Below are 22,031 nucleotides of genomic sequence, written 5' to 3'. Positions count from 1 at the left end.
AGCTCACAATTTGAGCCCGAAACCTATTTTCTTCTGGTTTATGCTGATTTACTAGAAGTTAAACACGAGTTAAAGTTCTGGGGAGGACATGCTTCATCTCTAAGAATGCACACAGTGCTCCGAGGCGTTAATGTTATTTGGAGAACAACAGAGATGAACTGAGCAGTGTGTGGGGGCGTGGGGGATGGAATGGGGCTTCAGGGGCCTGGAAATACCGGCTCTTCCAAACCGTACCTTCCGGATGAGAAAAACAGAAGATCAGGGCTGGTCAGTGACCACAGCACAGGCGCAAGCCAGTAAGCTCCAGGTAAGGAGATCCAGGCCTGTGTCCACAAACGTGCGGCATGTCACAAGCCTGTGTACACAGCGCCATCTGGGCTGTGCTGGTCTCGGTGTGCCCATTGCCCCTGATCAGACCCACGTGAACTGAGGAAGCCGCCACGTACAGGTGTGTCCTGCTCTGAACCATGACCATTCACCATGCTCCTTAGGAGAGGACCCATCTGTCGGCAATACTTGTGTGCAAGGCACGATGGAGTAAATCACAGCAGATGAGGGGTATGCGGGGTGGCCTGGGCCACAGCACTGTCAGACGTGACACCCACGGGCTGAGCTTGCAGACCCATGCCAAGTTCTGTGTCATTAAAGTGTTGTATGCAAATGACAAATACTCATTGGGATTTGAATGAACTTGTGTGTGCGTGTGTGTGTATGTGTGTGTGTGTGTATAGTTCAAAAAGTTCACATAAATTCCAATATATAGGGATGCCTGGGTGGCGCAGTCAGTTAAGCATCTGACTTAGGCTCAGGTCATGATCTCACAGTATGTGGGTTCGAGCCCCGTATCAGGCTCTGTGCTGACAGCCAGAGCCTGGAGCCTGATTCAGATTCTTTGTCTCCCTCTCTCTCTTCCCCTCCCCTGCTCATGCACTCTGTCTCTTTCTCTCAAAAATAAATAAATAAAATCATTTAAAAAAATTCCAATATATATGTGACTGTATGTATCTACGTATACATGTGCATGTACGTGTAAATATAGGTATAGATGAGCAAATGTAAAGTGTATAGTAAGTGTCAGAAAGAATGCAAAAGCCAGAATGATCATGTATATACTTTCCTACGACAGAAAAGATTAGGCTTCACATTCTCCACTGCCTCAAATTCTGCAGCAGACAGGATGGACCTTGAGGGCTCAGGGGAGCGCAGGGGAAAAGGAAAACAGTGCGTCTTCCGCAAGTGCCACTTCTGTGCTGCCCTGAAACTGTGTGCTCCCAAAGAACCCACGTTCTGCAACAGCCTCCTTTGCTCCTCTGCGGTTGGACCCACAGAGCACATCCCACACAAGGGGCATTCTTCTCCTAGGCAACCAGGGACTCGGGACACCGAACCAAAGCCTTGTTTCAGTGGCCAGAGGCACCCTGGAGGTCCTGCATGGCACGCTTGCACACGGATGCACCTGCATGCACCGTCAGAGCCCAGAGCCATGCAGAATCCGGCCGGCCGAGTGGGAGCACACCTGCGGGCTCACCTTGGCAGCTCAGGGAAGGCTCCGACTGAGTTTTGGTCAGAAGAACTGGAAAAAGCAGGCAAGGAGAGAGTGAGGGCGAGCCTCCCGGTCTGCGAGCACGGCTCGCCCCTCCGTAAGCCCCGGGCGGGGGGCTGTCTGTGCCCCTGCAGGAGAGGGGCCCAGTGCCCAGCGGGCTGCACTCCCAGCCCCTCCCCACCCCCCATTCCCAGCCCGCAGCTGCGGGGCCACTAAGCGCTCCTGCGGAAGCAGGTGGCAGCAAAGCCTTCTGCTTTTCCAGGCTGCCAACCGCCGGGAATTCCAGAAGTGGGGGGCCCCTGCCTAGCAACACACCACCTCCGGCTTGGCCCCCGTCCACTCTGGAGCAGCTGCCAGCTGGGGAGGGGACGTAACGCAAGAGGGCCCAAGTGAAAGAGCTCCCTGCAGACGTCTTCCGGAATATTCTCCTTTCTTCCCAAATACTTGACTGCTGGCTGGGATAGAGGCGTTTGGCGGGGATGATAATCAAACGCTTCACAACCGGCATGGCACACGGCACTGAAGGGTCCAGATGAAACAGATCCTGGCCCCTGGGTGGGAGTCTGTCACCCACCATGCCCATGTCGGCTGTTACTCCTTTATTTTCTGGGGAGGGTGCTAGGGCCCCATCACATAGAGCTAATGACTGACATATAACCGAAACGTGTGTTTGTGTAAGCTTTTTGCTTTCACGTATTTGTGGGGGACAGCTTTTCTTTGCTTTCCTTTCTTTCTTTTTTCCTTTTGTTTTTTAATTTTTTGCAGGAATAAATAATCTATGCATCTTACATGTGGCTGAGCTAAAACCCTTCCTCAAGTGAAAAATGAGACTTGGGAGCCAGAAACCTGTGGGAGATTTGGCAGAGGAGAGAGATCCCGTGATGATCAGTGATTTCGCAATGACATCAGTAATAAGAGAAACAGATTTCCCCAGAAGAATTTGAAGGAAACTGAAGAAAACCATGAAAAAACAAAATAGGTTTATATTTTCCAAACCCAACCCACTCAGTGTCTGTAGAATAAATAAAAGGCCACAGAGATCAAATGAGCCTCACAATAAGTTCTAAAGTCAAGGATGATGTATTTCTTTTTCTCACTCACTCATTCATTGATTTATTTTGGTCTGACAGCTGTTTTGATACAGTCAGCCCTTTATGTCAATCAGGGAAATCTGCTCACACTCCTACCAGTCTCTGTGGTAGCCGCGAGTGGCCTTTTGAGCAGCCTCTCTCCTTGGTGGCTCGGGGCCCTCAGGTCAAGTACCAAATTCACATTGGGAGGAGTCCCCAGCATCCATGCCAAGGAAGCCCCAGGTGGCCTTGTGGGTGGTTCTCAAGGACTGACCTCGTGAACTATAATTCGGGTGGTTTTAGAAAAGACCTAACTGTGGTTTTCCATTGGTGTGGCGACGGGCAATGTCTGAGACTTGGGGGGCAAGTCCCGGCAACTGGAAAAGGAACCCAAGAGAAGCTGGTTCCTGTGGGCTTCCCAAGTAGTTCTGCTCAAGAGCCTTTTTAGATTTACGCCCCTGAAGCTCACAGGAGGCAGGGAATGCTCAGGATGTGCTCAGGATAGGGGCAGAGAGACACATCATCACGACCGAGGGGAACAGGAAGAGACTAAATGTATTTTCTGCCTACTTCAATTCTGATTGCAGCTCGAGCGGCCTGAAAACTCAGGCCCTGCGAGCGCTGACGGGCGGTGGACGTGCAGGCCTCCTGCCCAAGCCCTTGCCCGGCGGGAGTCACAAACGCAGGGCGGCCTCACCTCGTTTGTTGTCCCACGCGTAAAGTTCCTTGATCCCCAGCTCGTTCAGGGACTTGGACAACTCCAGCTCCTCCCCCGCGACGTTGTCCCTGAGGAGCACCACGTGCTCGGGGCTGACTTCACACTTGGCACAGATGACCGGGAGAAGGTTCTGGAGCGGTACCTCGGGGCTCACACGCACCACAGCCTTTTGTGTTCGCAGGTAGTTCACTACCAAGCGCACAGATTTCTGGAAGAATGTAACCGGAGGGAAAGAATTCTGTGAGTGTGTTTGCGCACGGCTTCAACCTCTGTTGGTGTGGCTAGAATGGAGGATGGCAAGATCTGGTGTAGCCTGAGCTCTTCTTCCAAAACTCGGTGGGTCGTGGGGGGGAACGGCATACCCGGAACAAACAACTTACCATAGAATCGCTCACTAAGGAACCAACTGCCAACAACACAGGGAAATTGGCATCTTGACGGAGTCTTGATTTATAATTCAACACCTATGCCTAAGTCTCCCTCAAGGATCCCAAACAGACCTGAACACAAGGCACTTGTACATAATTTCTAAATGAAAAGTTTGAAAGTATCATGAACAATTCAATTTAAAGAAAAATCCTAAAAAAACCCAAGATATCAAATTTTTGTTTAAATAGCCAAAGAGCCACATAAATGTTACCATCTCTATAAATACATACAATGTGTATGTATGCCCGTGTATATATATATTTTTGTATATATGCTACACATATACTTAAGCTGAAAAAATATAACAGGCATAAAAGAGACATATACGTATAATAAACGTAGAATGATAGGTGCTATAATCAGAAAAAAAACCAATCGGTTGGACTAAACCTGATTCTAAATGTCTGTTGATAAATGGGCCCATCAAAAAAAAAATATGCCAAAGTTTCATGCAGGCAATTTTTTCTTGGCCTATACTGACCTGACATTTTCTGAAGGCCCTGAAGAGCAGAGCCAGTATGTGTGTGCTGAGTAAAGAGTTAGCTGGATCCATGCCCCTTTCCAGAGTATTAATGTCACCAATCATAATTTATTAACCACCCAAACCTAGAAACGTATAGAAGATGAACTGCTGGCCAAACTGTCATTTTTAAAAGCGGAAAAAGTAGGTAGATATTCCAAGAATCTAAAAGCTCTCCAATGGAGCTAAAAGAGTCACAGCAAAGCTTTATTCAAAAGTACCATAAACAGGGGCACCTGGGGGGCTCAGTCAGTTCAGCACCCGACCCTTGATCTCGGCTCAGGTCATGATCTCACGGTTTGTGAGTTTGAGCCCCGCGTCAGGCTCTGCGCCGATGGCACGGAGCCTGCTTGGGATCCTGTCTCTCCTTCTCTCTGCCCCTCCCCTGCTTGCGCTCTCTTTTTCTCTCTCTCAAAATAAATAAGTTAATTAAAAAGATGTACCATAAGCAGCTGAAGTTCATGTTAACCAATAACCAAGAGCCTGAAATAAATTTGTGTATGAGATAGTGTCCAAGTGCATTGAGTAAAAATTTTGGACATCAGTTTCTCAAGAGGGACAACACGTTTTTCCTCTGTCTCGGAAGAAGTTCAAATCTTCCCTATACCCCATAGCTTCCTTGGACTGGAAGACCAAGGACTTTCTAGAACAATTCTCTAGATCTCTAGTTCAACAAGGTAGCCCCTGACTCCTTGGGGTTATTTAAATGTCAATGGATTAAAATTAAATACAATTAAAAGCTCAATTTCTCAATCACACTAGTTTCCATTGCACCCACTTAATAGCAACAGGAGACCAAGGTCGGCCATCTTGGAATCTGCAACGTGACAGACCATTTCCATCTGTGTAGAAAGTTCCAGTGGATGGCTCTGGGCTAGACTGATTCCTATTCTGTAACATCCAAGGGAGCAAAGTTACAACCATGAATATTATTAAGCTCGGTGTACTTCCATCTTCTAAAAGAAATTCAGTTTAGGGCCTCGCTTTGTCTAGTGCAAAAGTAGAAATTTCACCCACAGCTGTCTGCATGTGTTACTTAGATAAGAGGGGTTCCACCAGCCCCCTTCATCAACACCTGGGCCACAGGTGTCCGCCTATGTGCCTACGTCCTCAGGTGACAAAGGGTCCCCTCATCCTACTGACCTCAGGTGCCTTAGGTGGGCCAGGCTTAACCTTCTCTTCAGGAACTTTCTCTTTGAGAAATACAGTGTGCACATTCAGGGTCCCAACTAAAGTATTTGGCTTAAAACTCAAAGGCTGTTGGGTTTCCGAAGACCGGATCTCAAGGGCATGGTGGGATGGATTCAGGTGGTTCTGAAGGCAAAGTTCAACCAGTAGGTCCATCATTGCGTGGCTGGAAAAGGGAAAGAAACCACAGTAGTTAGGAATGTTGGCACTGTCCCTTCGGTCAAGCTTAGGAAGGGTCAGACACACGAACCAGCAGGTCAATGTGCAATCCTCAATCTGGGCATGCTTATCAAGGGCAACGACTGCTCGTGAATTCCTGACGCATGACTGTACGGCGCCATGGTAACATTTGCAACACTAGTAAACAGCAGAACTGAAGGAGTGATTGGTAGATCAAACCCATAAGAGCTGGGGAAAAGAGCTATATTTGTAGCTAAATCCGTGCATATGTTGAACTGAATCCTAGAAGGTCAGTTAGCACAAGTGAGATCACTGAAGACTAAATTTTCTGCTATTCAAAATTATAATGTATCTTAAAAACTGAAGATTATAAATTGAAGATGATAGCTGAAAAAAAAGCATGTCTTTTTAAAGACAAAAAAAAAAAAAAAAAACCCAAACAAACAAACAAACAACAACTAAGAAAATAACCTTGTTTGAATGTCAGAGATTTTCATAATGTCCCCCACCACAGGGAACTACTTACCATGAGAGGAGAGTAACAATGTGGATTACTCCAAAGAATTTCATTTGCCTCTTTTGTATCTGCCTGGCAGAATGCTGACCTCTCTTTCTCAAAATTTCCCAAGCAATGGGGAGCATACACACCTTTCAAAAAGCATCAGTCTTTCCTCTGATTTCTTTATTTTTTAAAACTGTTTATTTTTGAGAGAGAGAGAGACAGAGTGTGAGCAGGGGAGGGGTAGGGAGAGAGGGAGACACAGAATCTGCAGCAGGCTCCAGGCTCTGAGCTGTCAGCACAGAGCCCGACGTAGGGCTCGAACCCACAAATGGTGAGATCATGACCCGAGGTGAAGTTGGACATTTAACCCACTGAGCCACCCAGGTGCCCCCAAAACAACTTTTTAAAGCCATCTCTATGATGGTATTTGCTCCGTCTACTATCTAGGAAGTAACCGACAGCATGTGTGTGAATCTGGGGGACACCCGAAGACACTGGCATCACCTGAATTCAGGAGGCTCCTGGCACCTGGGACTCTGATGGGGCATCTGTGGGACTGACACAGTGCCCACGCTCATAGGTGCCCCAGGACACACAGCCACACCAGCTAATGACACTGTCAACCTGAACTCCTTCAGCTCCGGGGCAAATGTCATCTTCATTCCAACAGCGAGCTTAACGCAACTCAAGAAAAAGGCTCTGAGATGTGAGGACATTCCACTGCAAAGCCTCAGTACAAAGGGCTGCCTGGGGGCTTCAGTCAACTGAGCGTCTGACTTCGGCTCAGGTCATGATCTCACAGCTTGTGGGTTCGAGCCCCATGACGGGCTCTGTGCTGACAGCTTGGAGCCTGGAGCCTGCTTGGGATTCTGTGTCTTCTCTCTCTACCCCTCCCCTGCTCTCTCTCTCCCTCTCTCTCTCTCTCAAAAAATAAACATGAAAAAAAGAATTTAAAAAATATTACCCTCCAAATGTGTATACACTTTAAAAACTGTTTTGAGAAGCACCTGGGTGGCCTCAGTCGGTTAAGTGGCTGAGTTCAGCCTAGGTCATGATCTTGCTGTTCCCGTGTTCAAACCCTGAGTTAGGCTCTGTGCTCACGGCTCGGAGCCTGGAGCCTGCTTCGGATTCTGTCTCTCTCTCTCTCAGAAGGAAATAAATAAATATTAAAAAATTAAAAAAAAAAAAAAAGAAAGATGGTCCATCAAGACACTGACTTTGGGAGATGTTGATGTGTCCAGGCAGGCTTAACCGATTATAAGGAGCATCCCACTTGATGGTGGGTGGGGTGGTGTAGATAACAGGGTGAGGTTGTGAGTGGAGGAGGGCAGAGGTGACTGGGAAATCTCTGTGCTTTCCTCTCAATATGGGTTGGGAGTTACAACTGTTCTGGAAGAATCGAAGTGTTCTAAAAGAAGATATTCATATTCCTCACACAAAAATATATATCAGCTCAACCAAACCAACTTGTCGGCCAGCTATTCAGCGAGCCGCCTTCTTCTGGCCCACTGCCCAGAACCCTAACTGGCCCTTCGAACGCCACCCCCGTAGCTCGCTGAGCGGCAGAGAAGAACAGGCTTCCTTCGGCTCCTAGGGCCATGAGGTTCCTAGCAGGAAGCTTTACCAACACCCCCGGTGACGTGGGCGGGGGACGAAGGACACCCCAGAGCTGACAGTGGCTCACAGCGCCCCCCCCACCCTCTACCTTGGAACAGGTATGCTCTCCCCAGAAAGCCTGTGCTGTTTTATAAGCGCCGGGGGCCTGGAAGCCCCCAAACTGTTGTGAGTGGGTCTACCATGAAGGAGGTCCGATGGCCCAGCGGGAAGAATTGCAGGAATGAATTCCAAGGGAGATTTCCTGTGTTCTGCAAAGAGAATGTCTGCCTTTTCCTGCCCCAGGGGGCCCCTTGGGTTTCTGTACCAACTTGGACCGAATTTCCCACGTCAAGAAACACAGTCCCAACATTCTAGAGGCTGTCATGGTTTGGGAAGCTCTCCTTCGGCGCAGGGCATTGTCTTTTCAGAGATCTCGTTAACATGCCCCAACCAGAGTGACAGAGCTGAATTAGTGGTCTCCTTCACCCTCTGCGTGCCATGCTGGTATCGCCATTCCTAAACATATACCTCAGCATTTCCCTTAAGAATGGCCCAGAACAGGGGCGCCTGGGTGGCTCAGTCAGTGGAGCGACCGACTCTCGATTTTGGCTCAGGTCATGGTCTCACGGTTTGTGAGACTGAGCCCTGCGTCAGGCTCCATGCTGAGCATGGAACGTGCCTGGAATTTTCTCTCTCTCTGTCTCTCTCTCTCTCTGCCCCTCCGCAATTTTTAGCTTTCCCTAAAAATTAAACTTAAAAAACAAAAAGAGAATGGCCCAGAGCAAGAATTCTCAGGTCGTCATAATTTCTGTGAGAACAGACTGGGTCATTTATTTAAGTTTCTATATCCAAAGGAAGCTCAAAGAAAAGAAAAAAGAAAAAAATCAGACACATGCAGAATGCCATCATCAGACTGCAATTAACTAATGCTCTCTCAAAGAGAATCTCTCCGATCAGGAAAAAGCCTAGTTACGGGGCTGATTCTAACTTATAAACTGCTTGCTTGTCCCGTGAAGTAGGACCCATGTTCTCTAATAAAACCGAAGAGAGAAACCACATCGATGAACGATCAGTACATCTATTTTAAGCAAGGGTCCGGAATAGGACTTCACCCCACTCAGGTGTCATTAAAGAGAAGGACACATAAAACCAAGTCCCCAAGCACGCAGCTGCTGTCTCAGCATCGTCATGATGCCAGGGACCCAGTTAAGGAAGCCCACGGCTGCTGTTCAGACTCACTTAATCCCGCAGGAGGCCTGGGAGAGGGGATTACTCCTCACTGCCGGGAAAGAGGAAAGCGTTTCCATGTGCCATCGTTAAGGCTGCCCGTATTCTCCTGGCCACACTGCCAAGCTACCCAGTGGTAGTTTCTACCTTGTAAGGAAGAAAACAGTTTAAAGATAAAATTTGAAGAATGTGTTCAGTTTGAAAATGGTTTTCAGGGCCGCCCAGGCGGCTGAGTCCGTTAAGTGTCTGACTATGGGTTTCGGCTCAGGTCATGATCTCATGGTTTGTGAGTTCGAGCCCTGCAATGGGCTCTGTGCTGAAGGTGAGAAGTCTCCTTGGGATTCTCTCTCTCCCTTCTCTCTATCCCTCCCCCACTCATGTGCGTGTGTGCGCTCTCTCTCTCTCTCAAAATAAATAAAATAAACATAAGAAAAAGGGGCGCCTGGGGGGCTCAGTTGGTTAGGCGTCCGACTTCAGCTCAGGTCATGATCTCACGGTTCATGGGTTCGAGTCCCACGTCGGGCTCTGTGCTGACAGCTCAGATTCTGTGCTTAGAGTCTGTGTTTCAGATTCTGTGTTTCCCTCTCTCTCTGCCGCCTCTCACCCTGCCTCTCTCCCTCTCAAAAATAAACATGAAAAAAAAATTTAAATATAAAGAAAAAGAAAATGGCTTATTTTCTTTTAATTTTCTTTTTAATTAAACTTTTTAATTAAAAAATTTATTTTTAATAATAAAAATATTTATTATTCAAAATATATTTGTGCTTCTCTGGCAGGCATCCTGCTGCTATGCATGCATTTGCAAAACTGGCCCCACGTATGAGGGTATCAAAGCAGGACTCACGAGGCCACTTTCCTAAAAAATCCGTAAGTGGATTGATAGGGGCTGAGGTTTCACGTGAAACATACACACACACACACACACACACACACACACACACACCAATCTGTAGTTATACACTTAACTACAGACTCATAGGGTAGGACACCGTAAACATTCACAGCTTCTTTTTAAATTTTTTAATGTTTATGTATTTTTGAGAGAGAGAGCAAGCAGGGGAAGGGCAGAGAGAGAGAGGGAGACACAGACTCTGAAGCAGCTCCAGGCTCTGAGCTGTCAACACAGAGCCCAACATGTGGCTTGAACCCATGAACCATGAGATCATGATCTGAGCTGAAGTCAGAGACTCAACCGATTGAGCCAGCCAGACGACCCCTAAATACTGACATTTTAAAGTACAAGTGATCCAGGGGTGCCTGGGTGGCTCAGTGGGTTAAGCATCTGACTCTTGATTTTGGCTCAAGTCATGATCTCATGGTTCATGGGCTTGAGCCCCACATTGGGCTCTGCACTGACAGTTTGGAGCCTGCTTGGGATTCTCTCTCCCTGTTTGTCTCTCTCCCCCCTCCAGCCCCCCTCCCCGCTCTGCTCCTTACCCACCTGCTCACTCAAGCACTCTCTCTAAGTAAATAAACTTAAAAAAAAAAAAAAAGTGTTCCATTGCTGTTTTCAATGCATTTCCAAGAATAAAAGCCACCCATAGTGACGTGATTTCCACTATTATCCATTTTCAAAAGTGTATCTGAGCGTCAAAGGATTGAAATATGTTCAATCACTTCTTGTTCTCCTTGTTTTCCGAGAACTATGACTTCTATTCACTTCTGCCTCGGCATTAGACAAATCTCTCTTTACGCTTGAAAGTTTCCATACTTGATTACTGCGTCACACTCTATCACGAAAACTGTATGAACGCTGATATTTAATGCCTGTGTTCCCGTGACTCTGCTAAAATGTGTTATTATAGACAGAGTTATCAGTAACAACAATAGTAGCACAAAATTGATCAATGTGATATTTTGAAAAAAAATCAGAAATTCTGTCGGTACCCAAATTCTTAACACTATGATCCCAGGAAGCTTTGCCAGTCTCTCTCTTTTGCCTTTTGTGGCTGACATGGGAAGAAAGGGCACTTGACCTTGACCTCAAGCATATCCCTGGGCAGATCATATCTCACCAAGGATACAGGTGAGCATCTTGGTGCTGGAAACTGTTTGCTTTAAATCTAAAATCCATGGGGCGCCTGGATGGTTTGGTGGGTTGGGCATCTGACTTTGGCTCAGGTCATGATCTCACAGTTCGTGGGTTTAAGCCCCGCATCAGGCTCTGTGCTGACAGCTCAGAGCCCGGAGCCTGCTTCGGATTCTGTGTCTCCCTCTCTCTCTGTCCCTCCTCAGCTCATGCTCTGTCTCTCTCTGTCTCTCAAGCGTGAATAAATATTTTAAAAAAATAATTAAAATTTAAAATCCATGGGTTGGGTTTTGGAACCATCAGTGTAAACTTGCTCTGGAAGATGTATTTGGAAATCTGATGCATGTATTTGGACGTCCAGGGGCCAGACCGGCAGCAGACACTCCGAGGGCTGCCCTGGCTGTGTAACTTCAGTGCCCAGGATGCTGGTGAGGACTCAGGGTGCTGCCGCGCCCCCCCACCCCTCCGAGCTCGCCCTCCCCCAGGAACGAGCTGCGCAGCCCTTGCTCTCTAAGGAGGAAGGTGACCCGTGGTGTGGCCAGGTGGCACACGGTCATTCCACATTGTCACTAAGGCCCAGATCCGTACCCCCAGGGCCCCAGATCCTGCCTGACAAGGGAGCACGTGCAGCCTGTCAGGATCCACTTTTCGGTTCTCCCGGGCCCCGCGGCTGGATGGCAGGGACCTCTCTGCCCTTACCTGCCGCTGACCACGCTCTTTTTCTCCAGCCCGCTGGGCAGGACCACGGTGACGGCCACCGAGCTGTTCTCCAGGTTCTCCTTAACGTGCAGCAGGCTCTGCGAAGGGCCAGGGGACACATCTCGGCGAGGCATCTGCCCACCTTGTGCATTCTGGGTGGCGGGCTTTCCAGGAGGAGGGGGAGCGCGAGCCTTCATCTTCCTCCTTAAGCAGGGACAGCACAGAAAGAGGGGGTGAGGGGCGGCTCCCAACCTCGGAGTTAATCCAATCACCTGCAAGGACTCTTCCTCCTGACTAATCCTTCTTTTTTGTTTTTAATTTTCTAGAAGTCCATTTATTTATTCTGAGATAGTGAGTGTAAGCGGAGAAGGGGCAGGGAGAGGGAGGGAGAGAATCCCAGGCAGGCTCCGCTCTGTCAGCGCAGAGCCTGACGTGGGGCTCGAACTCACTGGTGGTGAGATCATGACCTGAGCGGAGCTCGAGAGTCAGACACCTCCCCAGGTGAGGCACCCAGGTGCCCTGCCTGACAAATCATTCTTGGAAGCATTTCTCAGTCCTCAGCAAAGTCTTCTTATGTAGACATACGTAAGGACCTTACTTATTTACAGAGGCCGGGGGTATTTTATAACAGCTAGCCTCTACTCGGCATCTGGATCCATGCTGATAATAACCTCAAGAAGGTCACCTTGTTCAACCCTCAAGGTTATTTGGCAGCGGAGAAAACTGGGGGTCTGAGAGTACTGTAGCTCCCCTGAAGGCCCATGGTTATCAGCGTCAGACTGGGGACAGAAAGCAGACGCATCTGATGTGCTTGACCCCGGGGGCCACTCCTGCCCACCTTACCCCCACCCCCACTCCTGCCACGCTCTGCTGATCCACCAAGAGCTAACAGGTCTAAAGTCGCCTGCAGAACAATCATTTTTGGGGCGCCCTGGCCCTAAGGGTCAGGCACAGTCATTCTGTTTCTAGAAATCTGTCCTAAGACATAACCCCCCAAGAGTGCACGGTGGGACCTTCAGAGGTGCCCACATGACATAATGTGTAACGGCAAACAAACATGAAATAATGGAACCACAGGTGAGTAAGAGACAGTCTCAATAAACCATGGGACTTTCAAACAATGTTACACTGGTACTAGGGTTTTTTTTTTTAAGTTTATTTATTTATTTATTTATTTAAAGAGAGATAGGGAGAGAAAGCATGATTGGGGTAGAGCAGAGAGAGAAGGAGAGGGAGACTCCCAAGCAGGCTCCGCTCTGTCAGGACAGAGCTTGACATGGGCTCAAACCCACAACCTGTGAGATCATGACTTGAGTCAAAGTCAGACCGTTAACTGACTGAGTCACCCAGGTGTCCCTATTCTGGTACTAGCTAAATATACTATAAAGGTATATAATTTGATATGCCACAGTGCTTGATACAGACGTTTCTGAAAAACAAATGTTATCGGTTTTGGAAAATTTCATCTTTAAGAGAGTTATGCCTTGTAGCTATAGGTGATCAATGGTCCAGAAAGATGCACTAAAGAATGTCTGGGTGATGGGTACCGTAGGGTAGCCTTTGGCTCTTTTCACTTCTCTGCACTTCCTAATTGTTTGTATTGTTTGTAGAACAAAAGAAGTCACTTAAAATTGGAGAAAAAATAGCAAATGGGATTCAGAAAAAGCCACAAACTACAGCCATTCATGCCCCTGGTTAACACAGGGATTAGGAGGGACATTCAAGGCTTATCCTCTATTGTGAAACGTAGACACGAATTAATTCCCTTTTTTTCTTGTTAAAAACCTTACACCTGGGGCGCCTGGGTGGCTCCATGGGTTGAGAGTCCGATTCTTGATCTGAGCTCAGGTCATGATCTCACGGTTCATGAGTTCGAGCCCCGTGTCGGGCTCTGTGCTGACAGCTCAGAGCCTGGAGCCTGTTTCGGGTTCTGTGTCTCCCTCTCTCTCTGCCCTCCCCTGCTCATGCTCTTTCTCTCTCCAAAATTAAATAAAACTTAAAATAAATAAATAAACAAACAAGAAACTTTACATCTATGTCGTAATCTTTAGCATTTTTGTGCCTTATCTGGTCCATTACATAACTTTGTTCCTTTCAACTTATAGAAATAAAAATGGAGCAGTCGGCACATGTTGTGCAGCTCAAAGGGCCGTGAATATTATTAATACATCGACCATGCCCAGTAACACTCTGAGAAGACACTACTGTCATTCCTTGTTATTTGTCTTTTATTGGCAAGGTGTATGGGCACCCCTGGCTAAGACTATAAAGTGACAGAGTTGGGCAATCGCAACCTCTGCATTCTTTAGCCCATTAGGAAGAATGGATGTCACCCATTTTACAGACAGTGAAGTCGAGAGACAGCAAGTAGGTTATGGAGTCCTCCATTAATCAATCTTGCATTGAGGGCTAGATTTTGGGGCTCTGAGCAACCCACTTGCTCAGAGACCCAAAGGTGGGAAAAGGTATGTGGTTTTTTTTTTCATCATTTTGGGGAAATGAATATATTTGCCAAGTGAGCTGTTTATTTCTGGATACTAATAAAGCTGCCTTGAATTCCTTCTGACTCAAAATGTAACCGGCACCACCATGGGAGCAGAAGCAGGAGACAGAAAGAAGAAGTTACCAGTACCCCCCAGCTTTCCCCCAGAGGAGCCTGGGGGGCTCAGTCAGTTAAGGCGACCTCGGCTCAGGTCATGATCTCACGGTCCGTGAGTTCAGGCTCCACGTTGGGCTCTGTGTTGACAGCTCAGAACCTGGAGCCTGCTTCAGATTCTGTGTCTCCCTCTCTCTCTGACCCAGTCCTGCTCATGCTCTCTCTCTCTCTCTCAGAAATAAAAAAACATTAAAAAAAAAAAAAGAAGAAGAAGAAGAAGAAGAAGCACTCGGGAAGCTTTCCAAGTGCCCAAGTCCCACCACGGATCAATCAAATCCGAATTACCTAAGAGCCGGGATTATATTAATGGATGGCAGCATTTCTTTCTTTCTTTCTTTTTTAAGTTTATTTATTTTGAGAGAGAGAGAGAGAGAGAGCACAAGCAGGGGAAGGGCAGAGAGAGAGGGAGGGAGAGAGAGATTCCCAAGCATGCTCTGCACTATCAGCACGGAGCCCAATGTAGGGCTTGAACCCACAAACTATGAGATCATGACCTGAGTGGAAATCAAGAGTTGGGCACTTATTAACCCACTAAGCCACCCCAGGCACCCCGGATGGCAACACTTCTTTGGAACAGAGGCTCCCTAACATCACAATGGCATGTGGTTTTAGCAGCTATTTCTGTATCATTTGACGAAGGCAGCTGGCAGAGTCTACCCACGCATGTGGACAAAGCTGTGACTTTGTGTTTTGATCACATGGAATAATATCTGCATATTTTGAGGCATGCACATGAGACACTGCCACACCAGACACAATGCCTGACGCATAGATGGAGTCACTTCAGAAGCTGTGCGTGTCCATGAGCACACAGACCCCGGGCTGAGAAAGCCACTCGTTGCCAGCCTGACACTCCACACACCAACCCGTCCCCGCACTATTCATCTGACCAGGCATCAATCTTGGTGCCTCATCAGTTAGCATCTCTGGAGGACAGCAGATGCTTTACTGAGGCTGCTGATAGCTTCAATCTTTAGCGAGCTGCTCCTTATATCATTAGGTATTTACAAACACTGATGATGATGATGACATTGACAAGGGTGGAAACTACATAGAGTTTCAGCCTACAAGGGACAGGAAAGACTTGGAAAATCTTAGGCAGAAATGATGTTGGGGAAATCTGCAAAGACTGTAGTACTGGGCATCCAGTTTTGTTTTTCTTCCCCTCCGCCTACCACATACTTTTCCCCAGCTGGGACTTTCCCCCTCCCTTCCTCTCCTTCTCTCCCATCTCCCAACTGTGGGCTTTCTCTGGACCAGCCGCTCAAGATGTCTCCATAGGTGGACTGTAATGTGCATCACAGGAGAAGCAGTGACGCCAGCATTAGGGCTGAGGACACCGCCCGACAGGACGCAGAGTGCTGTGGTTTTCCTAGACCTGCGTTCTCTCATTTGCTCATGTAAGGGAGCAGAGATTAGCTCCTCTCATCTTGCTGGTTGGGGAACGGTGTTCAGGCACTTCCAAATAACAGCGTCCCGCAAGTACCTGGGGATTATCTTTGTCAAGGTCATGGAGAAAGGGGAGTGAGTCTGTTTTGTTCAGAGAGAGGCCCAGCTGCAGGAAATAGGGTCTGGTTGGGAAGCGAGCCAAGGAGCTAAAGAATCCATAGCCCGTGGGGATCCTTGATGATCTTCCAGAGCACGTGCAGGAGCAGCTGCGGGAAGCCGTGTGGGGGGAGCCCCGAGGGAGACGGCCAGACCAGTGAGCAGGACAGCTCAGTTCTGGGGACAGACTGAATGAGGGGTGAAGTACCTTGTGGGGAGGGTACATGGACAGAGTGACCACAGAGGAAGGCAGAGGGGCCCTCGAGAGGAGGATCCCCATGAAGTTTGGGGTTCCCAGCCTCTGACTCTAGTGCAAGGCTCAAAGCAGGCCAACACAGAACGTGCTCTGGGAGGTGATGACCAGATGGCTTTCTAGGGCCTGGGTCTGAGAAGACAGTGACATTTCCAAGCAGAGGCAAGTGCAGGCAGTGGAGAGGAGCCTCCACGTAGACTGAGGACATCTACTCTCCAAAAGCTATGACAGGCTGTGCTCAGAACCCCAGACAGCCGCGGTCCCAGCCTCCAGAAAGCCCTCCAGTGGGGTCCTGAGCACCTGCACCGGGGAGAGGGTGGGGGGATGGGCAGAGGCTCTAGTCTGACCTTGGCCTCCTCCTACTCCCCACTGACCAGTGCATCTCAGTCTCTGACATCGTCCTGTGTGGCCGGGGTGAGCCGTCAGGATCTGAGCCACTGTGCCTGGATCTTCTTTCTGGACCGCAGTTCTGTCAGGGACACTGGGGCCTGGGCCGTGGGACACATCCAGCTCTAGTGTGCTAAATCACGGGAAATTACAAATCCCAAACTACCAGTATTGTATTATATTATTATTTTTTTAAGTTTATTCATTTATTTTGAGAGAGAGAGAGAGAGGGAGACAAAGAGCACACAAGAAGGAGAGGGGCAGAGAGACAGAATCCTAAGCAGGAGTATGGAGCCCAACATGGGACTCAAACCTATGATCCATGAGATGATGATGTGAGCTGAAATCAAGAGCTGCATGCTTAAATGACTGAGCCAACCAGGTGCCCCATATATTATATTATATTTTTTTTTTTTTATTATATTATATTATATTATATTTATTATATTATATTATATTTATTATATTTATTATGTTATATTTATTATATTATAGCCACTATCCAAAGGAAAAAAAAAAGGAAAGAAAATAGGCAATGTCAGCAAAAATGCAAAGAAAGAGGAACCTTTGTGCACTGTTAGTAGGAATGCAAACTGATGCAACCCCTTTGGAAAACGGTATGGAAGGTCTTCAAAAAATTAAAAACAGAACCACCATAATTCCTCCTCTGGGCCCGGGAATACGTTTGTGTTCCACTTCGGAGCAAACATCACAATAAAGCCAATCAAATGAACTGTCTGGCTTCCCGATGCTTAGAAAAGTTATGTTTACACCACACTGTGGTCTTTACGTGTGCAAACAGCATTATGCCTAAAAGTGCAATGTGCATCCCTTAGTTTAAAAAGTAAGTTATTGCTAAAAAACGTTAACCATCATCTGAGCGTTCAGTCACCATCTTTTTTGCTGGTAAAGGATCCTGCCTTGACATTGACGGCTGCCGACTAGTCAGGGTGGTGGCTGCTGAAGGCGGGGGTGGCCGTGACCATTTCTTAAAATAACACAATGAACTTTGCTACATCAACTGACTCTTGTTTTCACGAATGATTTCTCTGTAGCATGTGATGCCATTTGAGAGCATTTTGCCCACAGAGCAACTTCTTTCCAAATTGACATCCTTTATCTTCAATACTGCCACTGTTTAATCAGCTAAGTTTCTGGAATATTCTAAATCCTTTGTTGTCATTCTGACAATCTTCACAGCATCTTCACCAAGAGTGGATTCCATCTCAAGAAACCACTTTCTTTGCTGCTCCGTGTTCTCATGTTGCATCATGAGGCTCAGTAATTCAGTTCAGTCCCGTCTTCAGCCTCTCCTTCTGATTCCACTTCTCTTGCTGTTTCTGCCACATCTGCAGTGTCTTCCTCCCCTGAAGTCTGGAACCCCTCAAAGTCATCCATGGGGTCGGAATCAACTTCTTTCACTCTGCTGCTCGTGTTGCTCTTCCGACCGCTCTCCGTGAATCATAGCTGTTCCTCATGGCACCTAGAATAGTCAGTCCTCTCCAGAAGGTTTTCAGTTGGCTTTGCTCAGAGGTGTCAGAGGAATCACTATCTGTGGCAGCTGTAGCCTCATGAAATATATTTCATAAGTAAGAAGACTTAAGAACTTGAATTTACGGCTTGATCATGGCAGGCAGAATGGATGTCGGGTTAGCACGCATGAAAACAACATTGATCTCATGGTTCATGTCCATCAGAGCTCTTGGGTGACCAGATGTACTATCCATAAGCAGTAATATTTTGAAAGGAATCTTTTGTTTTTGTTTCTGCAGTAAGTCTCAATAGCGGGGTTCAAATATCCAGCAAACCATGTTATAAACAGATTGCCATCATCTGTGCTTTGTTATTCCATCTATAGGGCACAGGCAGAGTACATTTAGCAAAATTCTTAAGGGCCCTAGGATTTTCTTTTTTTTTCTTTAATTTTTTTATTAATGCTTTTTATTTATTTCTGAGAGAGAGACAGCATGAACAGGGGAGGGGCAGAGAGGGAGGGAGACACAGAATCTGAAGCAGGCTCCAGGCTCTCAGCTGTCAGCACAGAGCCCGACGCAGGGCTCGAACCCACGAACCGTGAGATCATGACCTGAGCAAAAGTCAGACGCTCAACAGACTGAGCCACCCAGGCGCCCCCCCTAGGATTTTCAGAATGGCCAATGAGTGAGTATTGGCTTCAACTTCAAGTTACCAGCTGTAATAGATCCTGTCCAGAGAGTCAGGCTGTCCTTTGAAGGCAGGCACTGCTTCTCTCTAGCTGTGAAGTCCTAGATGGCATCTACTTCCAACAGAAGGCTGTTTCGTCTACAGTGAAAATTTGTTTAGTGGCGCCCCCTTTGTTAATGATCTTCGCCAGACTGTCAGGATGGCTTACAGCTGTGCCTCCCCTTGTGCCGAGGTTATGGACTTTGCTTCCTTCCTTAAACCTCATGACCAACCTCTGTTAGCTTCAGACTTTTCTTCTGTAGCTTCCTCGCCTTCAGAGAACTGAAGAGGGGTAGGACCTTTCTCTGGACTGGGCTTTGGCTTAAGAGAATGAATGTTGAGGCTGGTCTGATCTTCTATCCAGACCTTTAACACTCCCTCTGGATCAGCAATAAGGCTGTTTTGCTTTCTTGTCACTTGTGTGCTCACTGGAGTGGCACTTTTAATTTCCTTCAAGCACTGTGCTTTTGCATTCACAATATGGCTCACTCTTTGTCCAAGAGAGCTAGCTTCTGACCTGTCTCAGCCTTTGACATGCCTTCTTCACTCAGCTTAATCATTTCTAGCTTTCAGTTAAAATTGAGAGGCGTGTGGCTCTTCCCATTGCTTCAGCATGTAGAGGCCACTGTAGGGTTATTAACTGGCCTCATTTCAACATCGTTGTATCTTGGGGAATAGGGAGGTCTGAGGAGAGGGAGAAAGACTGAAATGATGTCTACAGAGTAGTCACAACACACACGACACTTATCCATTAAGTTCACCATCTCATCTCATCTGGGTGTGGTTTACTGCACCCCAAACAATGATATAAGTAACATCAAAGATCTCTGATCCCAGATTAACCTAACAAATACACGCTAAAACCTTGGTTTGTGAGCATAATTCATTCCAGAAACATTCTTGTCATCCAAAGCACTTATATATCAAAGCAAATTTCAAGAACCAAGAGATTTTCTCGGTGCAGGGTCGCCACAAATGTGAGATTTACAAAGAATGCAGTATCTTTGAAGCCCGACACAGGAAAGCACAGTAAAACAACGGGTATCTGTATGTACCCAAAAAAGCAGCGACATGAAAAGATACACCCAGCTTCACAGCGTGGTATTCACAACAGCCAAAAGGTGGAAGCAATCGAAGTGCCCATTATTGGATGAATTAACAAAAAGTGGTAAACACACGTTCTGGAATGTTATCCAGCCTTCAAAAGGAAACAAATTCTAAAGCACGCCACGTCGTGACTGAACCTTGAGGACACTAAGCTGAGTGAATAAAGCCGGCGACAGAAACACAATACAGCAGCATCTGCCCGTACTCGAGGTCCCTACAGTAGGTCAGGACGCCAGGGGCTAGGGGCTGGGCGGGGGCTGGAGAGGTTCTGGTGAGGAGGGTTTCAGTTCTTCAAGATGAACAGTTCGGGAGCCTGACTGCACGATGATGTGACGGGGCTTAAACACCACCGACCACACGCTGAAAAACGGTTGGCATAGTCCACTCACGGTGTATTTCATCACAATTCAAACACGATAATTTCATCCTAATGAGATTAGATGTTCATCCTGGTGATTCCATCAGTTTCAATGCATAAATCAGTCTTACTGTTGGGGCTCTCTTGTGCCCCTCATTGGGCTCCTTCCTGGGGACCCCTCAGTCCCCACGTGTAACTCCCTAACACTGAAGGTGTTTATTTGCCGAGTACTCTGAGGGGACGAGAAGGCAGATGCTAAATCTGATGAGGGTGGAGGGAGGCTAACGGCTGCTTAGGGCAAAGGGGGTGGGTGAGGATGGATTACCCCCCTCCAAAGGGACCCCTTGGAGGGCAGGGCTAGAGGGTGGGCACACTGTTGGATTAAGCTTCCCTGCGCACGAGTGGCCGGTGACAGGGTCTCTCTTGCCTCCCCTTGAACCCTCCTCCCCCCAGAGAACACCCACCATACCTGGGGCCAGGCTGGTCTTTTCGAGGATGTAAGTGTATGCCAGTCCGAGAGGAGAAGCCACCTGGGGGGACAGACACCGCAAGCTCCTCTGAGAGTGTGCAGTGCCTTCAAGAGACGCAAGATCAGGCTACCAGCGGCTTCCCCTCGCTGGGAGGAGCGTGTTGTTCACACGGACCCAACTCTCCTCACTCCGCCCTCAAGTCATTGCTCCTTTCTGGAAGGTCTGGGCAGGTGCCGTGCAGTCGGGGCTACCCCGGCCCAGGGAGCACGTGGGCAGTTAAGAAGGGCAGGGCCCCTCCCAGGCGGGCGCCCCGCTGGCTGGCACACAGACGCCGCCACCGCCCCGGGGAGGCGGGCGGCTCCCACGAACCCTGGGGCATGAATCACTGAGCAAACAGCCCCCCTCCCTCCACGCCCTCCGGGTGAAAGAGACCGGGTGCGCCCCAGCAGCGACCACAAAACGAAATGATATATTTAAAAACACCTGTGGCGTTTCAAAGCTCGTCGATCGGAAGTCCCCGCGGCTTTAGCTTGCGCCCACCCCGGAACTCAGAGCTCTGCTCCCTGAACGTCAGGCCCTGCAGGACGCCACGGGCTGCCCGGCTGGCACCATCCGGGCCTGGCAAGTGCAAATTCCAGGGCCGGAATCCAGGCGGCCGATTTAAAACCTAACCACACGGCGCCCGGCCAGCTCGGAGGAGCCCGGGACGAAAAGGGACCCCCCCCCCCACCTCTCTCTACTTTGATTCCCGCGGGGCAGAGTCCAAAGGGCGCTCTGCTGGGTGTCTCTTGTCAGAGCGGCGGACGCTGTGTGCTGACGCCGGCTCACCCCGACTCGCCTGCGAGATTTGTGCCCGGGGACCAGGCCGGCTGCCCCGCTGGGAAGCGGGCTGAACAGCATCTGCCGAGAGGGAATTGCAGAGCAATCGGGCGCACCCTACGCCTCCCCGCAAGCTGAACGGGTCTGTGGTCGTCGCGGGCCTACGTGAGTGCCATTCTCTGCCCAAGATGCTTCCAGAGCAGAAAGTTTGCTTCCTCGTAAAGGATTCTGAAAGTTAGAACCCAGATGCCTTGGTTCTCAGGGTCACCTGGCTGCCAGTGTCGCCCTGGGCCCTCCTGCCAGTGGCAGGACAAGGCCTCCGCCTCATCCGCCCTGGAGGGAGCAGTTTGCAGGAAGAAGAGCCTGGGAGAGTCCCAGGGGGCGGAGCCTGCGAGAGAGTCCCAGGGGGCGGAGCCTGGGAGAGTCCCAGGGGGCGGAGCCTGCGAGAGAGTCCCAGGGGGCGGAGCCTGCGAGAGAGTCCCAGGGGGCGGAGCCTGGCGAGAGGGTCCCAGGGGGCGGAGCCTGCGAGAGAG

General features: G+C 48.6%; 1 protein-coding gene across 5 annotated transcripts in view; it reads right to left on the bottom strand.

Moving 5' to 3' along the window:
- The window catches only part of COBL (cordon-bleu WH2 repeat protein), a 223,593-nt gene that overhangs the window by 121,130 nt on the left and 80,432 nt on the right, over positions 1 to 22,031 (bottom strand). For all 5 annotated transcript variants that reach the window (XM_039235694.1, XM_039235693.1, XM_039235696.1 and 2 more), the window contains exons 2-4: positions 11,702 to 11,905; positions 5,424 to 5,634; positions 3,311 to 3,539 (exon numbers count right to left, since the gene is read on the bottom strand). In XM_039235694.1, the coding sequence (XP_039091625.1) occupies positions 3,311 to 3,539; positions 5,424 to 5,634; positions 11,702 to 11,898 (637 nt within the window). In that variant the 5' untranslated portion in view covers positions 11,899 to 11,905. The remainder of the gene's footprint in view (positions 1 to 3,310; positions 3,540 to 5,423; positions 5,635 to 11,701; positions 11,906 to 22,031) is intronic.

Source organism: Hyaena hyaena, unplaced genomic scaffold, assembly GCF_003009895.1.
Source record: "Hyaena hyaena isolate Hyena2069 unplaced genomic scaffold, ASM300989v1 scaffold_101, whole genome shotgun sequence".
NCBI classification, from domain to species: Eukaryota; Metazoa; Chordata; class Mammalia; order Carnivora; family Hyaenidae; genus Hyaena; species Hyaena hyaena.
Note: the sequence above shows the minus strand (reverse complement) of the source record. Positions and strands in the feature narration are given on the sequence as shown.